Raw genomic sequence first — 21,872 nt, 5'->3', positions numbered from 1 at the left:
AAAAAAAAAAAGCATCCCCACCCAGCTCATATGCTTAATTTTTTGTTGTAAGTTTTACTCTTTTTCTTCAGTAGGATATCCACATTCAACCATAGGAAATTTCCTTTTTCAGTTTGAAATAAGTTTCTAAAGTAGGAACTAAATTTATCATGAGGAACCAAATTTATCAATAGTATGATTATGAGTCAACTATCTAGTTTACAGAACTCACTTTCCAAATCACTCATGGAAGAAGAAAAAGAAGTACATACGAAAAAACCTAAAGGGAAAAAGGAAATCAATTGGAGCAATGAAGAAGAAGAATCTAAATGTATACTTTTATATATCTTTTTCCCTTTTAAATGAAAGTTTTTTGCATAATAGATTTATTCCACTTCGCTTTATTATTTAGCCACACGAAGCCTCCATTGAAGTAAAACAACATGAGGATTTTTAGATTTGCAAAGAATACCTGGGAGCAAATAAGCATTGACAATAATAGCTTCCAAAACACTATTCAAAGACAAGAAATTTTTTTCATAAATGGAGTCAATCATAACAATGTTTGGAAGCTTTGCTCTTCTATATTTCTTCCTCAACTGGTTGATACATTCAGGCCTTTCTTAGTAGTCCCATCTCTATGTTGCTCACCCCACGCCTACAACATTCCACACATCCCTAATTCCCCGTTAGTAGAAATAAAACTTGGTTAATCTAAAATCTTTACCTGTACCCATTTCCATAACCAAAAACCCAAAACAAAGGTTCAAACTTTGGTTTTTTTTTTTTTTTTCTTTTCCCTCAATTTTCTCATTAACCAAACACCACAGAATACATTGAAAAAATATGAAATTAAGTGTAAAAAAAAAAAAAAGAAAAAAAAAAAGCTCTGTACCTCCTAAGTGATATCAAAGAGAAGAATTGCTGGGGTAGCATCACTGGAATAAGCAGTACAAGTCATGAGGATTCGAGAAGCAATCCAATTTCAACTGGGTCATTTGGTCTCTTTTCCATTTCCAATTTTGGGATCTACATCTTGGTCTTCTTCTTCTTTTTCTTTTGGGGATATTATGGATCTGGCATATTCAATGAATCTAAGAAATGGGTCCTCCTCTTCTACTTCCAAATCTTCAATGGCCATGTCTAAATCCTTTTTTTTTTTTTTTCAACGAGTTTCATATATAAAATTTTCTTGGATTAATTATCCTGCTAAAGCAAAATTCCAATATTATAACAGTTCATAAAAAATCAACCACTAGCCAAAAAAAAAAAAATTAGAGAAAGAAGGAATAGGTGGTTGCTGCGGTATCGACACAGACGCAACCTGCAGCTGTGGTGACAACTAGCTTTTGGTGGTGACAGCAATGGTGCAGATGCGGCGATGGCAATGGTGTTGGTGCTGCGACGACTGGCTCTTGGTGGTGATGATAATGATGCAGCTGCAGTGATGACTAGCTCTTGATGGCTATGGCAATGATGCGGCTGCGATGATAACTGGCTTTTAGTAGTGACTGCAATGGTGTTTTTTGAAAGGGAAATTAGAAAGAGAAAGTCCTAGCTAAGTTTTGAAAGGGAAAAAGAAAGGGAAATCAAGAAAAAAATTTTAAAAAATATAATAAAAGATATTTTGGTCCAAATATGTTAAAAATTGGTTATTTAAAAAAAAAAAATTTTGCTATTTTTCAATTTTGAATCGGACATGTGGCTACTTTTCAAAAAAATCCTGGATGCAAATCTATAAAGAGATAAGAGATGTTTGGGGCAAATAAAAAAAAAATAAAAATAATAAAAAAAAAAAAAAAGAACGAGAACTCGGGCCCAATTTGGTGAAGCCCAAAACCAGGGGCTCGGAGAGTAGTATCTGAATTATCATCGCAATTTGAAATTCTAATTATTCTGCTTAAAACGATTCAAATACTCTCCGCAGGTCACAAAGTCTGCTCTTTGCGTTTTCGGCGAGTTTCAGAAAATAAAGAAAAGTGACGTTTTCGAGGTTGATGATGGTGCGGTCTCTCTCTCTCTCTCTCTCTCTCTCTCTCTCTCTCTCTCTCTCTCTCTCTACGACAATGCTAGGATTTTATTTTATTTTTAAAAAAATTTGGTTTCTTTCATGAATCAGTTCCAAACTTTTTCAATCTTGCAGGCAGAATTTAAGGAAGAACTCGAGCCCTTATTCGATTACACTCGGGTTCAACCCGTCAGTGTTATTAGTCTCGACGGTACGTTACAATAACCTTTTCAGACGTAGCTTCTTTTTCTTTTCCCTCTTTCGCCTCATTGGTTGTTTGGGTGATCAGAAAATTAATGCAAGATTTGAGAAGGTTTTAGGTTTTTTGCATGATTGTAGTTTCTAGGGGTTTTTAAGGAAAGAATGAAATTTTTGTATTTGATATTTTCTTAGAAGTTAAATTTTTTTTTTTTTTTGGCTGTTTTGTTTCTGGAAGACGATGAGTTGGATGATTATCCACTACCCCCGTCAAAAAGGAAGAAGATTTCCAATTCCACGGTAAAATTTTTATCTTTTTGTCTATTCTATGTGTATAAATTTGTAATGGAATTGATTAGAAATTTGGTATGGAATGGGATTTCCCTTTATAACTAATTTGTTTATTTATTTTTCTATTAGGTTGAAAAGGTAGAGGATGATGTGAAAGCAATTCAAGTATTTGATTGTGAGAAAAAGGATGATGAGGATTGGCTACCTCCTCCTCCAAAGGTTTCCTGTGATGCACATACCATTGGTGAAAATTCGACCATTAAAGAGCTGAGGTATACAAAGTTGATTTTTCTTTTTTTTTCTTTTTTCATTTATTTTCCACTAAACCTTTAAAATTCGGTTGGCTCCCTATTTTTATTGAATTGCACTTCTAAATGAAAATTTTTTGTTTGCTATTCATTGGAGAAAGTGCTGTTGCCTGATGGGTGACTTGCTTGAATTTTTTGAAAGAAAGAAAGAATTCTAGCAAATTTAGAAGATTTTTTATTTTATCTTCATTTGTTTTGATTAAGGTGATTCTGTATAAATTATTTTTTGAACTTTTATTTATTGTTTATTGCATTGGAAATCACTTAGTTAATGTAAATAAAGTCCTAATCAAAGAGAATAGGAGAAGAAAATCCAAAGAACTATCTATCATGAATACTCCATCTACTTTTGCCCTTTCATCATTTGTGCTTCTTCTACCTTAACGGTTCCTGTGTGCTGTCCCACCTCCATTATAGCTGCTGGCACAGGTGCCATATCTGTTGCCATTCACTCTTGCATGTCCTAAAATTTTCTTGTCATTTTCCTTTTGCCAAGCTGAAATCAACGTAGAAAATACTTTTGGGATAATATTCTACACTGGTAGTGTAATTAAACATGCCTTAGAATTTTTGAGTGAAATAGAAAGAAAGTATTTTCAAATGCTTAATCTCTTAGCTTCCCTTCTAAAGGTTTGTGATTTATGTTGTCATTTGTAAATTATTGAGTAATGATCCATTAGAAAATACCATTGAGGTTAAAGATCTTTATTTTTTTTTTCTTTTGTGGGGTTTAAGCAAGGCTTAAATAAGGAATAGTTTAGTATCATCTCAGAGTATACATCATTAGAATCACTTAGATATGTAAAAGTTTTCATGATAAACTTGAGGATGACAGTGTGCAATACTTTTGACCTGGGTAAAATGAGATTCTTCTTTCAATATTCTTGGGTATTTAGAAGCAATTGCTTGGTCAGAATGCTATGTCCTGAAACTGTACATGGAATTGAGGGAAATTAGTGTCTTGTAGAGTCCTTGATTGCAGGTATACAAAAATAAATGGGAATTACAGTATCTTGATGCCTTGCTGTCTTTTAATATATATTATTTTAAAAAATAATAAAATAATGTTTCAGCTGGTTTTGTTTTACAAAGTTTTTTCCCTATCAAATGTTTTATGCAAGTAGGTTAAAGAAGCAAGAGCTGGCATCATTTGCACGACAATCAGCGGAGGATGTTTTGCAAGCTATGGAGGAGTCTGTAAAGAGAGAGCTTCAGCAGCAGTCCTTTTCGGAGGCCATTGCAGATGAACCTTCAAAACCTCGTAATGATAGAGCTAAGATAATTATTTCTATTCAAGACAAGGATGGACCTAAGCAATTTCGCATTTACTCGGTATGTTTACTACCTCTTGTTAAAGTGTTTGTTCCTAGTGGAATAATAAACCTTCTTTACAGAACTAAATAAGACAGGAATAATAAATGTTCTTTAAAGAACTAAATAAGGCAGGAAACTACAAAGAAGTGATGTGTAGAAATCCTTCACTCTTAGTGGGAAATCCACCTACATGGTGATATAGTGCATTGTTAATTTCAAAATTATGCTTAGAATGGCTACTGTCGGTGGTGCTCTAACTTCTAAGGTTGCAATTATGTTTTATGTAAATTTGCATTTCTTTCTTTGTGGTTCTCATCATATAACTTGTCATGATCGTTCACTAATTTTTAGTGGAAAAAGATTTTAGTGATAAAGGAATTTGTTTTTCATTGTTTGGTTAAAAGAAAATTCTGGAATAGAAAAAAAGAACACAAGAATATATATATATATATATATTAAAATTTGAACTTTTCATGAAACATGTGAGAGTCATTAAGATGTTTACCCAAGATAAAATTTTTGTTGGGATGGTGGGTGGAACCTGTAACTCACCTGTCTAATTCATGAACTTCCCTTTCTGGCCTCCTCTACTGTATGAAGTTTATTTGGATTGTTGGACGGACAACAACTACTTCTAGACTGCAATTGAATTTTTATTTCACAGGAGTGGTGTATGATGATATATTTTTATGTATTTTCTTTTTATTATAAGCTTGACCCTGAATGGATTTTATTTAATTATTTGGTCGTATAGATTGCATACACTTCTTACTTATCTAGGCTCTTTGTTTTTCTTTTTAGTTCATTTCTCATGTTAAATTTCTTATCAAATTTCAGGTCAATCATTTAATTCTTTTCCTTGCATAACATGTTTTACATGTCATTACGTTAAAAATTTTTTGGTGGTATCATTTTGTATATAATGGGAGCTATAATATCAAATTATTTGAATTATTCAAGTAAACCTTTTCTATTTATATAGGATGACAAGTTTGAGCGGCTGTTTAAATTGTATGCGGATAAAGTTAAACTTGACCAGCAGAATTTAGTGTTCTGTTTTGATGGAGAGAAAGTAGGTCCAGAAGCAACCCCTGATGCCCTTGGAATGGAGGATGATGACATTATTGAGGTGCATGTTAAGCCTAGATTATGAGGTAATATATTAATGCTCTTTTCCTTGTCACGATTTGCTGGTCTCACTTTTCTGGAATTTTCCGAATTTGGGTTTTTTTTTTTTTTTTTTTTTGGTTCTTATCCTAATGCAAAGTGTACAAAGACATATAATTCCCAGAAAGATGAAAGTAAAACACATTATTTATTCATTAACTTCATGGAGTTTGTTATGGGGAAAAAAAAAAAAAAAAAAAACTATGTAACCAATAACTTGGAATTACATAATTTTGGAGTCTGGGTAAAGACCAAGTAGTGCTGTCTTTGAGTCAATGGAATGATATAACATATTCATTTCATTTATTTTGCTGTCTTTTGTTGTGGGGATACAAACATGACACCTTTCTACTTGATTGTGATAATCATTGATCATTTGGTGTTGTAGCTAGTTGGTGCATTTAATTGTGATACAGCTGTCACAGTGACGTTTAGAGACTTTGTTAATCATGTTTGCTGCATAGGTTGTAGAATTAGTTCCTAAGAGTTCTATTGAAAAGAGACAGGCATATTATGTAACCATGAAATGTTGATAAAACAAAAGAGAAAATAAGACCTTTATAAATGCTATTGAAAAGATTACTGCCCCTAGCCGTTTCCAAATTCCTCACACAGGAATGCTTTCAAGCAGAATCATAATTACGCCATTACTTTGTTGTCTAAATTTGTTATGCGAATTTTCAAAGTCACATTTGGACCTTTGATATCTTATTGATTCTCATTTAATTCTGTTCAATAATTGCCGATATTTTTGTTGCAGTATTCAAGTAAATGCCCTTTCCAACTTTTATTATTTCTGCTGCTTTATATTCAGGTTTTTTGACGTCAACCTCAACACTCAAAAACCAACTTGATTTTGCTTTTTTGGGATGCCAGAGTTAATATTTGACCCTTTAGTATCACAATTACAGTTACTGTTTTTGTTTATGGATATTTGCCCAGCAACTGTACAGTTTAATCCATCTTTTTTCTGTAAGTGTAAAGTAGCTTAGAATTTGAAAAGATAGCTTGATAAACGTAAAAGATGTAAATTTTGATTATCCTAAATAGCATTTGGCTTTTTCTGGCAATTATTGTTATTTTAGTTGTTCGTGAAAATGGCTGTGTTTATATTGCACTTTGGCAATTGGCATGTCAAATTAGTCATTCCTATGTTCTGCTCTCTTTTCAATTCCATATCAAATTTTCCTGGAAAAGAAACCATTTTTTTTATTATTTTGTTTTAATTATTTCTAAGTATGGAATTTCTTCCTCATTTTGTTTGGATGCTTCCCTATCTGGTTTGTGAATGATATGTATGCAGATTGGCATGGCCTTGTTTAGCTTTTACTTATTGGCTAAAGAGATTTGCTTTTTTTCTGGATTTATTTTAAGTTTCCGTTTTTCTTTTTTTGAAATATCTTTTTAATCACATTATTGGCTGGATTCTTTTTGAATAAGTCATTGGTGGGTATGATGCTAAAATGATAGAATAATTAAGATAGTGACAATATTTTGTTAAGTTGTAAATGAATGTTATATTTGACCAATTACAAGGGCGCACCATGTGATTTTTGGGGCATTTTCTCTAGTGGACTGACAAAGCATGTATCACATAAAAAAGTAGGAAAAAGGAAAATTTCAATTTTTTTTTTTTTTTTTTGTGGGGGGGGGGGGGAGGAATTGCAAAATTTCAGGTTTAGCGTAATTCTAGGGCCTCTAATTGATGCCTTTTTTGTTTTTTTTAATATGTTTCTTGGTTGAATTCAATTAATATCAACTCATAATGAAAATTAAAGAAATTGATAAAGAGAAGAAAATATCCATCATATTCTTTTGTAATTAATTAATTAACAGAGTGTAGAGAGTTTATCTGTTAATCTTGTTTAAATCTTTAGATTGAAATTTTTCCTAGCTTGGAAATTTTTAAACCATAAAGGAAAATAGAAAATTTAAAACTATAATCAATAAATTTAAAATTCTAAATACTTCAACCAAAGAAAAAAGCTATTCGTTTAGCACATTGCACATTTTCCTTCACAAACTCTTAACAAATTAACACGCATTTTTAAATTCATCAAAATAGCAAGTACACGAAGAACTTTTATCGATTTCCTGCTGTACAGTACACCATAATCATGCATATATAGATTATTACCCAAAAAAAATATATGTATATATATATATATATATGTATATACATATATAGATTACAGAAGCAGACCTACCTTGTACTACAAAACTGAAAAAGGGAGAATCCCAAAGCAAAAAGAACCGTGAAGTCTTACTTTAACCGTTTATGTACGGCATTACTTTAAGGTTAATCATTTTAGGTTTGAAAATTTTATTCTTTTTTCTTTATTGACAATCAATGAAAAGAAATTGTATTATATTAAGCTTCAATCATGAATTATTTAAATTAATTAATTCAACTAAATTTGGTTGGAGGAAAACCGTGGAAATGAAACATAAAAGTTGTGTCTTTTTTAAAAAAATAAATAAATAAATAATAACAATAGAAAGAAAGAAAAAACAACTGGGCGCCTCGTGATAAATAACAACAATAGAAAGAAAGAAATAACAACTGGGCGCCTCGTGATTCGTGCTTGCTTTTTTTTTTTTTTTTTTTTTTTTTTTACTCTGGAGGATTGTGGGGTGGGTGGGTCCCACATAAGCTGGTTTGTTTTTCCCCTTCCCCAAAGGCCGTAGCCGTCAATCCGGTTTCACAATCGGCAGTAAAAGCATGGCGAATTGTGATTGGCGGAGAGGGGTAAGCTTTAGGATCACATGGCCCTCACATACACAAACACATTTTGACATGCACTTTTGGGGATGTATATGGATAACGTCGTTGGGTCCCACTTTATGAGCCACGTGTTCGCATCCACGCTGGAAAGTTCAACCCAAAAAGGACGTACACGTCAGAACTCTCAGTGGGTAAAGATAGAGAAGAATAGAACAACGACGTAGAAGAAGAAGAAGATAAAAGCAAAGCAAAACAACGCAAAGCGGAAGGAAGGAAGGAGCTCCGACAACCTCACAACTCCATTTTCCCGGGAAATTTTTTTAACTAATTTTCCTGGAATTACTAGAGCTGATTTGCCCTTTTTTTTTGTTTCCCCTTTTTGGACTGAGGTTTCTCCTTTTTCTTGGTAAACAACCACTGATGCGTCTCTCTCTCTCTCTCTCTCTCTCTCTCTCTCTCTCTTTTTCTCTCCTTCTTTTGGAGTAGGATATATTCTTTGAATTTGTCAACGTTGATCTCTAACCCTATGATTTTCAGATTTTGTTATGAATTTAGGCTGATCGATGATTTGAGCTTTTGTATATTACTTGATTTGGGGGTTTTCTCAGTGTTTTTCTTTGTCGGATCTCCTTCTTTTTTTTTTCTTTTTTTTTTTTTTTTTAATTTTGCTCTTAGTCACATGGTTATGGCTTATAATTTGTTGTAGATGAATATGAATTTTCATCGAAAATTTTGGTTTATTGCTTTTTGAAATATAATTTGTGAAAAGCTGTTTGAATTGACTGGTTTTGTTGCATCAGTTGAGAATCTTTCGAATTTTGTGGTGTGTTTGGAACGTATGTGGTATAGATACTGGGATTTCACGAAGATTCTCATGCTCTCTCTCTCTCTCTCTCTCTCTCTCGTTAGCTGTAGCGTCTGAAAATTATGTGTTGAAGAGTGACTCTGCTGCCTGTTGATTGTAAAAATTAGGAGTTTATAGAGCCCAAAAGAAATCAATTTATTTCATAGTGAAAATTTTGACAGCTTTTTCTGATCTTTCAAATATGGACTCCCAAAACATTTCTTCTTTCGAAGATGTTTTCAAGTAAAACATTAATGTGAAATGGAGTTGCAAAAGACTAGTTTTGAAAATTTCATTCTGGTAAAGATTTATTTTCATTTTGGGTGACTCCAATTTTCTTTGTTTGATATGAATCCATTTGCAGAATTTGGAAACTGCTGATATCGTTTCGGTGGGAAAAGACAGTGTATTTGTTACCCTAAAGATCTTCGGATTGATATTTGAGTATGTTGGAATGCAAAATTGGAACGTCTTCTTATTAAATTTCTGAGTATTGGAGATATTTTTTACTTTATGTACAGAAAATGGAGAGGATATGTGAATTCTGCACAGCGTTGAGGCCGGTTGTTTACTGTAAGGCAGATGCAGCATATCTTTGCCTATCTTGTGATGCAAAGGTCCATTCAGCTAACACACTTTCGAGCCGACATCTCCGCACTGTTCTGTGTGATTCATGCAGATACCGCCCAGCTAATGTTCAGTGTTTAGATCACCGGACATTTTTGTGTCGCATCTGTGATAGAAACCTGCATGATGTCTCATCCCAACATCAGAAACGTGCAATCAGAAGTTACATGGGATGCCCATCAGCTAAGGATTTTGCAGCTTTGTGGGGTTTTGATTTGAGCCAACTAGACAGTAGTAGTCATCAAGATCAGCCAGTGTCCTCCTGTGGTTCTGGTAACTCAAGTGTGGTAAATTTGGATGTTACAGGACGGTCACGCTCACAAATTGGAGGTCTATCAATGGCATCAAAAGCAAATTGTCCGACTTTGGTCTCTTTTTCTCAACCCAAATTGGGATCAAGCAGTCAACAAAAGGTAGAAAGGATCTAGTGACTAAGTTAATTCTTTTCCTCTGATTTTGACTAGCATCTTAGTTGCATGTTTTAAAGTCTTCTTTATATTTCTTGAAAATATAAAATCACCAATTGTTCCTTCTTGACATCTCCACTGATAAAACATTAATTATCTGTATATTGCCTAGTGTAGAATTATAATCCTTGATATAGGAGGGGTCCCAGTATCCTAGAGGTTGATATCCATTTTATATTTTCACTACTGTAGTATTGAACAAATATGAAAAAGAAGGATGCCTATGGGGTGTAATATTAAGTATACATAAGGCAGTTGAAGGAAGACGATTTTAGTTGCATAACATCACTAGTTGGGCTGCTTCTGCTTCTCCTGCTAACATGCTAGCAGTGAAAAGATGACTCCATGCATTACGGTCATATCTATTTTATAAGTTTCTACCTTATTCAATTCGGTAAGTCATAGATTTCTTCTTTGTACCCTCACACTTGTTTCTTTCTGTTCCGTGTATTCAGTTTTCTATTTTTTTTCTTTTTTATTTTTTTTCCAGTGAATATGCATTCAGTTGGATTTTCATATTTGTGATTGTCAAGGATTTGAATGTGGAAGTAACTTCAGATACTCTTATGATGCAGTAAAATTGTCTAAACTATGGTAGCTGTTGTTGATAGGCTAATTCTTGTTTTTCAAGAAATTAAAAGGTCTCACATTGTAGATGATGACAATCTCCTTTGGCTAATCTGGGGAATTTATAGTGACTTCACTAGTTAGTGTGTGCTCACATGTTCCTGTCGAAACACAGATTAAAATTTTCTACAGTATACATCTTAGTAATGCTTTTTATGTGTTTTGCAGATTCTTCAAAAGGGGGAACAGCAGCAAAGTACTTGTTTTGTTTTGCAACAGCTTCTCGACTTGAATAGGCTTCAGCTCACTGAAGGGAGCCCTTCACCTTTAATACGTGGACAAGAGAAAACTGACGCATCTTTTTCAATGCATCAACCTGTGAAGAAATATGGGGAGAACCTTGATCAGCCCTTACAACATACAGAGGATATTCATGCTGGTCTTCAGGAAAGGGTCAGTCCACCTAAAGAGCTGAAAAGCGATGATTTGCCATTTCCATTTTCTCAACTGGAGAATTCACCTTCATCTGCGACTGCTGGACTTCCTGTGCATGGAGAATCTTTTTGGCAATGCAGAAGTCCAGTTCAAAGTAGTCAGGTTTGATAATATTATTCTTAGTCATTTAGTTAGTTCTATTTGTTCATGTAAAGTACGTTGAGAAGTTTCCATTTGTTGCCACCATTTCATAATAATCTCTTCAATCAATTTTTGATGTTTAGATTTCCTCTGTTGACTATGATTGCTAATATTCAGAATCAGACCATTTCATTTTATTGAACTCTATAAGTTCTTTACGAATAGTCTTGAAAAACTTTGCTCATCCACTAGAAACAGATGAAGCAGAATTAGCTCGCCCAGAAAATCCTGTTTTTTAAAACTGCATCCTCAGATTACTAAGTTCCAAATTCATGAATCATGTTGTGGACCCCATCTTAAATGTACTTTTGGTTATGATTACAATACTCGGGAGTTTGTACTTGCATGCTGTTGTCCAATGCATGTCTGAAATCATATCTTAACCTTATGCTCTAAATTTTTCTCTATTTTCTCGTCAATAGAAACGGTTTGGAGTGTTTCTTATTATAATGATCCTAATAGTTTTCTTTTCTGTTATTAAACGTAGGGTCAAATCAGAATAATTCTGTTGTACCATTTAAATATCTATTGGTTAATATTTGCAGCTGTGGTCTCAAAACATGCAAGATCTTGGGGTCTGTGAAGAACTTGTTTGTCATGATGACTTTAACATTCCTGATGTTGATTTGACATTTCGGAACTTTGAAGAACTATTTGGAGGTGATCAAGAGCCTAACAGAGCATTACTTGTTGATAAAGACATGTCATACTCCTCAGTGGAAAAGGATATGTCTATTGATAAATCAGATAATGGCCTTTCAAGAGCAATGGAGGTCTGAATTACAACTTCTGTTTACTTTGTTCACTTTAAGAAATTTATAGATCATATTCCCTAATTCCTTGTGGCATCATGCCTGTGATGGATCACCGTTTAATTTAGAAGGTAACCCTAAAAGTATAAAAATGGAAAGATATAAGGTGGATTGATAACCGTGATCATTTGGCAAAGGCATCAGAAACTTTATACAGGACTTGTCTAATGTGCTGAACAATCATTAACAATTTCACCTTATGATCTACTGAAAACAATCATTAAATCCTTGTGGCATCAGAAACAAGTCTACTTAAAACAGGTAGCAGGGGATTTACTTCTATTGGTAAAAAGTTTGGAAACATGATTAAAATATGCAACTAGTTGCTGTTAATTCAGAAGTTGTTGATCTTGTCACATTTGACTGTTGAAGTAACTTGATGTACAAATGTCATGCATGCGAAGGAGGCCCAACTATTTCAGATTCAAAAAGTTGTTTACATTAAAGTAGTTAATAGATACTACTATTACATGAATGTTAATCCTTTCAAACTGCGAATGTAGGTCTTTCGGGGTGCTTTACATTGCCCTCTCTATCTTCAATTGATGGGCCAAAATATTATTACCATACTTAATATTAAGTTGTTCTTGACTTGTGAGCATTTATTGAATCCACATAATTCTAAATAGATGCAAGTGCTTATCCATTCAATATCCTTTTTTCTGTTTTGCAATATTTGTAGACTATCTGTATAATACATTTTTTTTTTTTACTTTTTCTTATTCATGCCATTGCATTTTCTCATGACAGGATGCCTCAGTGGCTTCATCTGCTTACATTAATCACTCTACTGACATGGACAAAGATATCGTTTGTTCTAAACTCAATATCCTTCCAGGAAGCATGGATTATCCACGCTCAGTTAGAACATCTTATTCAACTTTGTCATTCTCCATGTCAAGGTTCAGTGCTGAGAGCAGTGGCACTGATTGTCTTGATAGCGGAATTTCCCCCTTTGCAGGAGGTGAACCTTCAAGTAATTTACAAGACCATGAAGTTTCGCTCCTAGAAGCCAGAAACAATGCCAAGATGAGATACAAAGAGAAGAAAAAGTCCAGACTGTAAGTGTTGAATTCCTTTTCCTGGTCTTCTTGATGTGTATTAGTTATTAGATCTCAGTCATTCAAACTTGTTTCATATCTTCGATACAATGTTGTTGAACTCCTGACCTCTTGACTGCTGAACTTTTCTACCTTGTTAATTATAGTTTAACGATTGACAAATAGGATCTAACACCTGATATATGTAATTAGGAGTGGGAATTTGATATCAACATTTGTCTTCTTCCTACACCAAGTTAAGGGAGGGAGGCAGACACCACAGAAATAGTATTGCAGTTATGATATGGATCTACATAGTATAAAGAATTAATTTAATTTTCCTGATTTTTAAAAATCTACAACAACTAATAAGTTATTTTTATCGTAACCATTAGGGGAGGAAAGGAGAATGGGAATAGTACGACAGATTCAGTTCCATATTCAGATTTTCCTTAAAAGAATGGATCAGAATGCTGAAGGTTTCCTTTTAGAACATATGATGAAGCAAAAGTCGGAAGATTATTAGAAAAATTACTGTTAGTTTTTTATGACTTAACAATTTCCTCATTTGTTTGATTATCTTGCATGCCAAAACTTAAGGTGAAGAACTTTGGCCGCTGTTGTTCTAAATTATTACTTCTCTGTTTCTTGAATCATGTAGGTGCATTCTGCAGTATTTATAGATATATGGATACAACTATTATTCATTTCTCTTTTTCTTGTTTTTCGCAATTATGCTGTCTTGTATAAGACATATATTGATATATAGTTACATCTTCAGGAATGAGAAACACATTCGATATCCATCTCGAAAAGCAAGAGCAGATGTTCGGAAGCGGGTAAAAGGCCGTTTTGTAAAGACAGAAGAATATGACTCTGACAGTATCGATGTGACACGCAGCTATTAAACATTTCATCTTTGTTTTTGTACATACACTACTTCAAAAGTGATTCACCACTATGGTATTCTCTTGCTCGTTACCAATTCTTTCAATCCCTTTCATGTATAGTTTTGTATTGTGGTTCTGGCAGAGTAATATTCAATATCATAAGTGCTGGTTATTATTGAACGCTATAATTCAGCTTAGAAAGAATAGGAATACCCAAACTTTAATTTTCTTTTTCGAGTTTCTGGATCTAGTGAACTTCTTCATGTGCTATATAGAGTATCATCCCAGGTTAAAAACTGTCTGTTGTGCAAACTATCTGATTAACTCACAAGTAAAAGATTTTCTAAGCACATATAAATCGTAATGTATATATGGCATCATGGAGCATCATATAGTGGTTGCTATGTGGTTTATTAGCGCTAATAGGCATCTATTGGTGCTTATAGGCGGTTAAGGGTTGAGCATAAACGGTTTGATGATATCCAACCAATATTTTTTGTGATAAATATAATTGTATGTTAGATATAAACCCAAAAAATATTTTTTGTAATACATATAATTTATATGTTATACATAAAAGTTTGGTGACAGGAAGTGCATAGGAGCCTGAATGTACTAGTGATTTCCAATTGCACCCTTTAAGCGGTGTACTTGGATTGGTTTCAAAAAGGTTTTCAATTGCAGTACCAACTTGTAAAATCAATCAAATAAACTACTCATGGGGTTTTTAGCCATCAGGGAACTCTGGCCTTGCAGTTCCAATCAAATTGACTGATACGAATTTAAAAGTTCCAATTTGGCATAGAAACTTGAACAGTCCACGAACCAAAATGCAAAATCTACATGGAATATATAATAAAAACAACAACAATAATAATAATCAACATGCACAAGTGCAATGAAAATGAAAGAGAAGCTGTAAGTTAATTGTCCACCGAAGCTTAAATTGAGAAGAAATGTTGTTTGCTCACTTAACAACCATGGAATAAGAAAAAGTTGTCTCCAATAGGGAGGGAAAATGTGGGGAGATTATTAATTCACCAAACATTTGATATTGGATTTTGATGTGGGAACGAGCAACTATTGGACAAAATATTAGGTAGTTATAGATGTAATAAAGAAGCAAACTCTGATCCACAAACTAATTTAAAAAAAAAAAAAAACCAACATCATTCTTCTTTCAAATCTTCCTTCCTAATGCTTTTATTAAAAAATGTCTTTTTTCCTAATGCAAGCAGGTCTTAATCTACTTCATGACTTGAACATTGAAAACCGACTAAAAGTCCAAAACCCACCACCACCACCACCCTCTTCTCAACAAGCTTCCAAACTAAGCAACACTCCAATCAAATACTTCTCTCTAACCGCAACAACACCTTTCACAGTCTCATCTGAGCTGTGTCAAAATGATATATTTGAATGGGAGAAAAGTATTTCAAGAGTGCGACAATTTTTTTATTTTTAAGTTTTGTGGGCCAATTATTGTGTAAAAACTATAAACTATATGTAGGTTATGTTAGTTTCAAATTTACAACAAAGATAAACAAATAACAAATCTTACATTTCATGCTTTATTTTTTTAAAAAAAATAAAATAAATATTTCATATAAAGATAAAGGAAAATGTAGTCAGCTCCTCTGTTTTCGGCCAATATTAGATACAGACTTCCCCTGTCAAAATATTTACTTACAATAATACCTTTTAAAATGAAAAACACACACACACACACACACAAATTAGAATGTAGCCATTTTTCACTATAGAAAAACCATCTAAATATATTTTTATGCAAATTTGTTATCTGCTTCATATTTCTAACGTAGCAACTTCGTAATCTTATGCCTTTTTAAAATGAATTTAAATGGTCATTTTAAAGAGACAAACTATATCTTTGTCCTGTGGGAAAAAAATTTGCCATTGTTTTCTTAAACAAAGGACTTTAGAGCCTTTTTACCCCCAAAAAAAAAAAAAAAAAAAAAACACTATAGAGCTTGAATCCTTCTATCCAATTAGAAAAAAATAATTAATAATAATAAAAAAATAACTTAGGCATTTTGAAAAGTGAATATTCTATCAGTCAAGTTTGACTCACATAGAGGAGGATTGTTGACATTATTTTTTCCCATTTGAAGATGTACAACTGTTAAAATTTTGAATCCACATGTACTCATGTAGTTCCTAACATTGGCAAAAGATTGGGAAAGGTCAAATATAATTTTTCCTAAAAATTAAAATAATAATAATAATAATAAGACAAAACATGCATTATCCCTAGCAAACCTTTTTTTTTTTTTTTTGGAAAAGAATCCCTAAGAAACTTAATATGCAAATAAATAAAATAAACATCACTTTATATCTAAATTTAATACATTTATTTGGGACCTTTTTTTTTTTTTTTTTTTTTTTTTAAGCGGTAAGAATGGTAGTTGAAAAATATTATTTATATCTTAACAAGCAATTATTTACCATTCACCAATATAAAAAGACGAGGTCATAAAAAGATTGGAAATCAGACGGTAGCTAAGCCATCTATCACGGTCTCCATCATTTGTTGCTGATGCATGTGGTACAGAATTTGACAACTTTAACTACGTCAGCTACTTTGCAATAAAAAGTATTATATATATATACATATACAAAATGTATACACACACACACACACACTACGTGAGCTACAAGAAGTCAGATTACGATAATCCCTCCGTTCATCATCCATCATCAAGTGGGCTCCACAAAAATGCAGAACAAACATAGTTTTACACCGTTTGATTAATTCAATCACCGGACTCAACTTTCGCCCAAAATGAAACTAGCTGGTCTTGGTTTATACAGGAACAGCAGACATCAGGTCGTTTAGGCATGCCTACCCTATAATTATGAAAATACCCTTGTAAACAAAATGAAATGCTACAAAACAGTGGGGGCAAATCATGTAAATAGAAAAACAAAGTAGGCGTAGGATAGTCTCTCGACCGTAGTGATGAGAAAATTAGTTAAAAGAGAGGAGAGAGAAAGAGCCATCTGTGAAACCGTTTCGAATTCGTTTTCAGTGTTTCCCTCTCTTACCCTCTCTCTCTGTGACCACTGCATGCTTCTTCCTCTTTCCCTCTAAACCCTACCGAACTATAAAACCGCCTCTACTCTTCCATTCTTTTATCACTGTATTTCTTTCTCTCTCTCTCTCTCTCTCTCTCGCTTCTGTGTTTTATTCGCTGCTTCCGAAGGGTACGTACACCAATTTATTTACAGAATTCGATCATGCGCATTTTCTTTCTCGCCAACCAAACAGCCCCGAAATCTTGTTTGCTGTCTATTTCGCTTCGGTTTCTTGAATTTGACCTTTGTTTTTTATAATCTCTGCTCCTATTGTTTGGTTTGTGGTTTTTTACGCCTTTATCCAGTCATCGATCGTTATTACTTTCTTTCTGTTAAGTTTCCGATTATATTCATGAATTTTTTCTTTTTCAGATAGAATGATTTTGGAATTAATCTATGTTTCTTAGCTTTTTTTTTTCTTGGATGAATCGTTTTCATTTCGTAAGGTATAGATCTGGAGGAATTGTTAATCCTGTTTTCCGAGCTTTATTGAATGCTTCAGGGACTCAGAGTCGTCCTCTGAAAATCGAAATGCTATAAGCATTCAATTAGACGCTGTTTCTTGATTTGATGTCAAAATGTTTTTCTTACAAGTTTTGCTAGTTGTATTAGTTTATAATCATCAGAAAATAACAGAGACTTTGTTTTGTGGTTAGGATTTAGGAAATCGGCAACAGCAAAATGCAGGACTCAACCTCCGCTCATGGCGGACTCACCATTATACAATCGTCAATGCTCATGTCGCAGCCGGAACCAAATGACGTCGTCGGTTACGCTTCCCTCTTTCCCCACATTTTGGGTTCCACTCCCGATCCTTCCCTCCCTTTCGCACCTTACGAAGTGGATTCAGACTCCGAGACCTCCTCTTCAAGCGCCGCCGCCATTCAGAAACTCCACCTCGTCCACTCACTTCTCACACAAGACCGACAGGAGATGGTCAACCGTCACAATCTCTGCCTCACGCGCCTCCGTGAAGCCAGTGAAGAAGCCGACTCTCTCCGCCGTGAGAACACCCATCTCCGGACCGTCAATCGAGAGCTGAACAAGCACCTGAATCTCCTAATCCAAGCCGCGGTGCAGAAACAACTCGACGCTTCGACGTCTGAGTATACGGGGTTGATCAGGACATTGAACACGTTTCGCAATCGTGCTCCTGCTTTGGATAATGAAGAAGTGAGCGACGAAAGCCCGACGAGTGTGATCGAAAATGGAATGGTCGAGAATGTTGAGGGGGGAAGGTCATCGCTGCCCAAGAGCATTTCTGTGAGGTCCAGTGGGTACTTGAAGATGGGAACTCATGCCGTTGCCAGCAATGGCGGTCGGGCTCGGAGCTCGACAAGGTCTCGAGCTGCGACTCCACAGACTGTTAAGGTAATTTCGTAGTCCTTTTTTTTTTTTTTTTTCTGTTCAGGAAATGTGTTTCTCTGATTACTGTTATATATTGATCGAATGGTTTTTGCTGTTTTACTTTTCCTATTGTTACAATTTCCTTTACTGTATGTATCGCCTTGACTTTTAATTCCTTTTGATCCAAGTAAAACGAAAATACAAATTTTCAAGGAAAATGATAGATTAGCTCTCCACCAGATTTTCTTTTGACGGCCTCATATGTTTCGTTATTAATTTTGTGGATAGCCACATGTTTTCGTTATTTTTGATTGATGAAAATGGAGTGAGCCCTTGTCTTGTCTTTTTGCTTTATGCCCGTGTGTATCTATTTTTGGCTTTGTCCTGCAATCTTTGATTTTTTTATTTTTTATTTTATTTTAAGTAATTAGCAATTTAGCATATAGATGAATTGAAGGTCTTTGAGCCGAATGAGTGTAATTTTTGTCCCAAAAAAAAATTATGAGTAGGACTTGGGACCAGGGTCCATTTTGATCAAAATGGCTCTGGAAGCTTAAATAACCATATTTGGGGACCGAACATATATATTATATATAGTATCGCCTGAAAATAAGGAGTATTTTAATATATGAGTGGGATGTACATACACAGCCATAGACCACAAGGGCATGAAAGCCACTAGCTAGACGTCATCCATCGTTCAGAAACAAACTACGTGCTTGATTTTTGGCAAGAGCTATTGCGTGCGTGCAAAGCAAGCTCATTGCCATTTGTCATTATTAAATGTGATATCTAGTAGTAGGTTTTCTTTTTTCTTTTTTTCTTTTTTTTTCTTTTTTTTTTTTTTTTTTTTTCCTAAGATAGTAGTATACCGTCGTACATTCAAACATGGTTCAATTTGAACATGTAAGATGTGTATAGTACGCAATATATCAACATATGTACAAATTGCCTGGAGGCAAAATGACCCAGATGATCGATATTCCTCCCATTGTTATATATGTAATTCCTATAATTCATTATTTCATGGCTCCTGGTGATCCAGTACCTTTTGAATAGATAATTACTCTTAAATGATTTATTTATATATGAATTATATGGGACAGCAAAAGGTATGCGTGAGCGGAAGAAAGAAAGAGGAGGTGCCACTTGAATTGGACGTGTATAAGCAAGGCATGTTCAAGACTGAGCTGTGCAACAAATGGCAGGAGACCGGTGCATGCCCTTATGGAGACCAATGCCAATTTGCTCACGGAATTGAGGAGCTCCGTCCAGTCCTTCGCCACCCACGCTACAAGACCGAGGTTTGTAGGATGGTCATTGCCGGTGTTCCCTGTCCATATGGTCACCGATGCCATTTCCGCCATGCCCTCACTGACCAGGAGAGGTTCATGATTCCACTGAAGCGCAGGCCAAGCGCGCCTCTGGACAGGTGAAATATATATATCATCCTTGATAAAAGAATAACGATGACTGTGCATGACAAGAAGACCATGATCGGGTATATTACTTAGATGTTTATATGCGAAATGGTAAATAATAATACTCTCATTATATAGTATAAGTATACCCCAATTTGGACAGAACATATAACATAAAATAATAATTTGTGTTATGTGTTAGTTAATGTTGATCCGAGAATCTGCTTATTAAAAAAAAAAAAAAAAAAAAAAAAGGGTTTGTGTGGCCCAGATGGTGGAGACATTAGATGAGGATTCCAGAGAGATCGATTTTGGATCTCTTCTAATATACGGCTGGCCTGTTGATATATTTTTTGGTTCCTTATAAATATTACTTTGAAAACCATCAATACTTAATATGGCATGCTTGATGATCTCTAAAATCATCAAAGCAACCAGAAAGATACTCTCTGTAATAATGTATTTGATTCTGCCAAATTAAGCAAACTTCTCATTGGACTTGGTCATTTATAGCTTACTAAGATAATTATTAATATCAATTGCGTTCAGTATATCTTTAAAATTTGTTTACTGGCTGGCTCGTATATTTTTTCAATTGTATGTATGAGTTTTCTTCTTCGGTATATAATCGTATAACAAAAATGCTAGGGTCATCAAAATTTTGTTTCTATCAAATTTTGTTTACCACGTGAGTGGGACTTTCCATGAATCTAGAATTTATTGTTTCTTTTTTATCAACCACTAATCTTCCATCACAAAATTAGGTAAAAAATCGATGGCCGGTGTTGCTGATTGTTTAATGTATTTTCATTTTGGTCTTGGTTCTGTGGTCCAAGCTCTGTTCGGTTGGGGTCCTTTGGAGTAAATGCCATTTGAGTGACTATTAAATTATGCGGACGGGGTTACATGCCATTAAGTAATTGTTATTAAATTATACGGACTCGTAATTGCTAAAATCTTTTGGAACATTATCCAATGGGGTATGGCTATAAACCAGGACAATTAGGCACCATATTGGGCCTGAAACTGTACAATCGCCTTCCTTGTCAATAAGTGGGCTAATCTTGGTCTGAATGTTTGGACCAACCCTGACTAAAAACTCCCACAGTGTAGTCAGTTAGCTTGAACAAGGGTTCGGCGACAAATCAACCCGATGAATCAAAACAAAATATAAAATAATAAAAATAAAAAGAAGATGGGGAAAAATAAATAAATAAATAAAATATTCTCTATATTTTGATCATTTCTTTGGGGTAGAACAAAATATTCCTCCTTTTCATTTTATTTTCATAAAATAAAACAAAATATTAGTTATTAGAGAAAATATGGTTCACAAAAATTATATGGGCAAAGAAAGTTACGTTGTAGAAAAAAGCCCCAAAAAAACAAAAAAATAGAAAACAAAAAGGTAGGGACGGCTTTCCAGACATTGGGCTTTGATAAAATGAGGAACACCTTTACTAAAACAAATAATACACGGACTGGCCCATCCTTTTATTTCCAAAGCCAAAAATTCCAGGAAAACGCGCTTTACATCTGACGACGACACGTTTTGAGTTTTGACTGAAAACCCTAGTAACATTAGCACCCACCATATATAAGTAGTGTCATGTGCATATGCATATTACCAAATCTGGAACCAGAGCTAGCCATAGAGGGAGAGAGAGAGAGAGATAGAGAAAGAGAGAGATGGACGAGCTAGAGAAGAGGGAAAAGGAGTAAAGAGCTTAAGGAAGTTTTGGGATATGGGTGAGTTGGCAAGAAAAAAGAAGAAAGAGGTCTTGAATTTGTTGAGATGAGGGAAAGAGAGAGAGCATTTATTCTCTTGCCGACTCCACCCATTCCCATGATTTCCTTTTGTTCCTCCTTTTCCACTTTCCTTCTCTTCGTTTAATTTTACCCAAAAAAAAAAAAAATTCTCTATTTTTGTTACATACTCAAAGATCTAGGTACCAAGTTATTTTAGTCGATTACTTATGTTTTATTTATTTTTTTTTTTTTTGGGATAAAACGATTAATTGTGTTGTTATTATACTGTTTTAAGTGTTTGTTACACGAACTTCTTCTATTATATTATTATATTTCGTGTGTTTGGGTAGGTTAGAAGATGAGAAGGAAATTAGAGGAAAAAAAGG

At 34.2% G+C, this 21,872-nt stretch overlaps 3 protein-coding genes and 1 long non-coding RNA gene across 9 annotated transcripts; 3 read left to right on the top strand and 1 right to left on the bottom strand.

Annotated features, from left to right (window-relative positions):
• Positions 1-396: 396 nt before the first annotated feature.
• Positions 397-2,168, bottom strand: LOC132800330 (uncharacterized). Its single transcript, XR_009635369.1, has 3 exons — positions 2,042-2,168; positions 1,304-2,007; positions 397-1,185 (listed from the first exon to the last, which is right to left on the bottom strand). It is a non-coding gene; the product is annotated as an uncharacterized LOC132800330 (long non-coding RNA).
• Positions 1,843-6,344, top strand: LOC107413329 (uncharacterized). 2 transcript variants are annotated; one of them, XM_016021250.4, is made up of 7 exons: positions 1,843-1,982; positions 2,123-2,198; positions 2,424-2,485; positions 2,606-2,748; positions 3,909-4,116; positions 5,081-5,252; positions 6,080-6,344. In XM_016021250.4, the coding sequence occupies exons 1-6, from the start codon at positions 1,977-1,979 to the stop codon at positions 5,249-5,251; spliced, it is 666 nt and encodes a 221-aa protein (XP_015876736.1). In that variant the 5' UTR covers positions 1,843-1,976; the 3' UTR covers position 5,252; positions 6,080-6,344. The 2 variants fall into 2 exon arrangements, with proteins under 2 accessions (XP_015876736.1, XP_015876737.1); XM_016021251.4 differs by having other exon boundaries at positions 6,026-6,344.
• A 1,844-nt stretch (positions 6,345-8,188) lies between these two features.
• Positions 8,189-14,102, top strand: LOC107413346 (zinc finger protein CONSTANS-LIKE 10-like). 5 transcript variants are annotated; one of them, XM_048462836.2, is made up of 7 exons: positions 8,189-8,396; positions 9,199-9,240; positions 9,356-9,874; positions 10,724-11,092; positions 11,677-11,904; positions 12,694-13,004; positions 13,765-14,102. In XM_048462836.2, exons 3-7 carry the CDS (start codon positions 9,359-9,361, stop codon positions 13,889-13,891), a joined length of 1,551 nt encoding a protein of 516 aa, XP_048318793.1. In that variant the 5' UTR covers positions 8,189-8,396; positions 9,199-9,240; positions 9,356-9,358; the 3' UTR covers positions 13,892-14,102. The 5 variants fall into 5 exon arrangements, with proteins under 5 accessions (XP_048318793.1, XP_015876759.1, XP_015876758.1 ...); XM_016021273.4 differs by lacking the exon at positions 9,199-9,240; XM_016021272.4 differs by having other exon boundaries at positions 9,199-9,874.
• A 2,848-nt stretch (positions 14,103-16,950) lies between these two features.
• Positions 16,951-19,963, top strand: LOC107413317 (zinc finger CCCH domain-containing protein 15). Its single transcript, XM_048463001.2, has 3 exons — positions 16,951-17,098; positions 17,626-18,340; positions 19,423-19,963. Exons 2-3 carry the CDS (start codon positions 17,651-17,653, stop codon positions 19,750-19,752), a joined length of 1,020 nt encoding a protein of 339 aa, XP_048318958.1. The 5' UTR covers positions 16,951-17,098; positions 17,626-17,650; the 3' UTR covers positions 19,753-19,963.
• Positions 19,964-21,872: the final 1,909 nt, after the last annotated feature.

The sequence above is a fragment of the Ziziphus jujuba genome, chromosome 12 (assembly GCF_031755915.1).
Source record: "Ziziphus jujuba cultivar Dongzao chromosome 12, ASM3175591v1".
Classification (NCBI taxonomy): domain Eukaryota; kingdom Viridiplantae; phylum Streptophyta; class Magnoliopsida; order Rosales; family Rhamnaceae; genus Ziziphus; species Ziziphus jujuba.
Note: the sequence above shows the minus strand (reverse complement) of the source record. Positions and strands in the feature narration are given on the sequence as shown.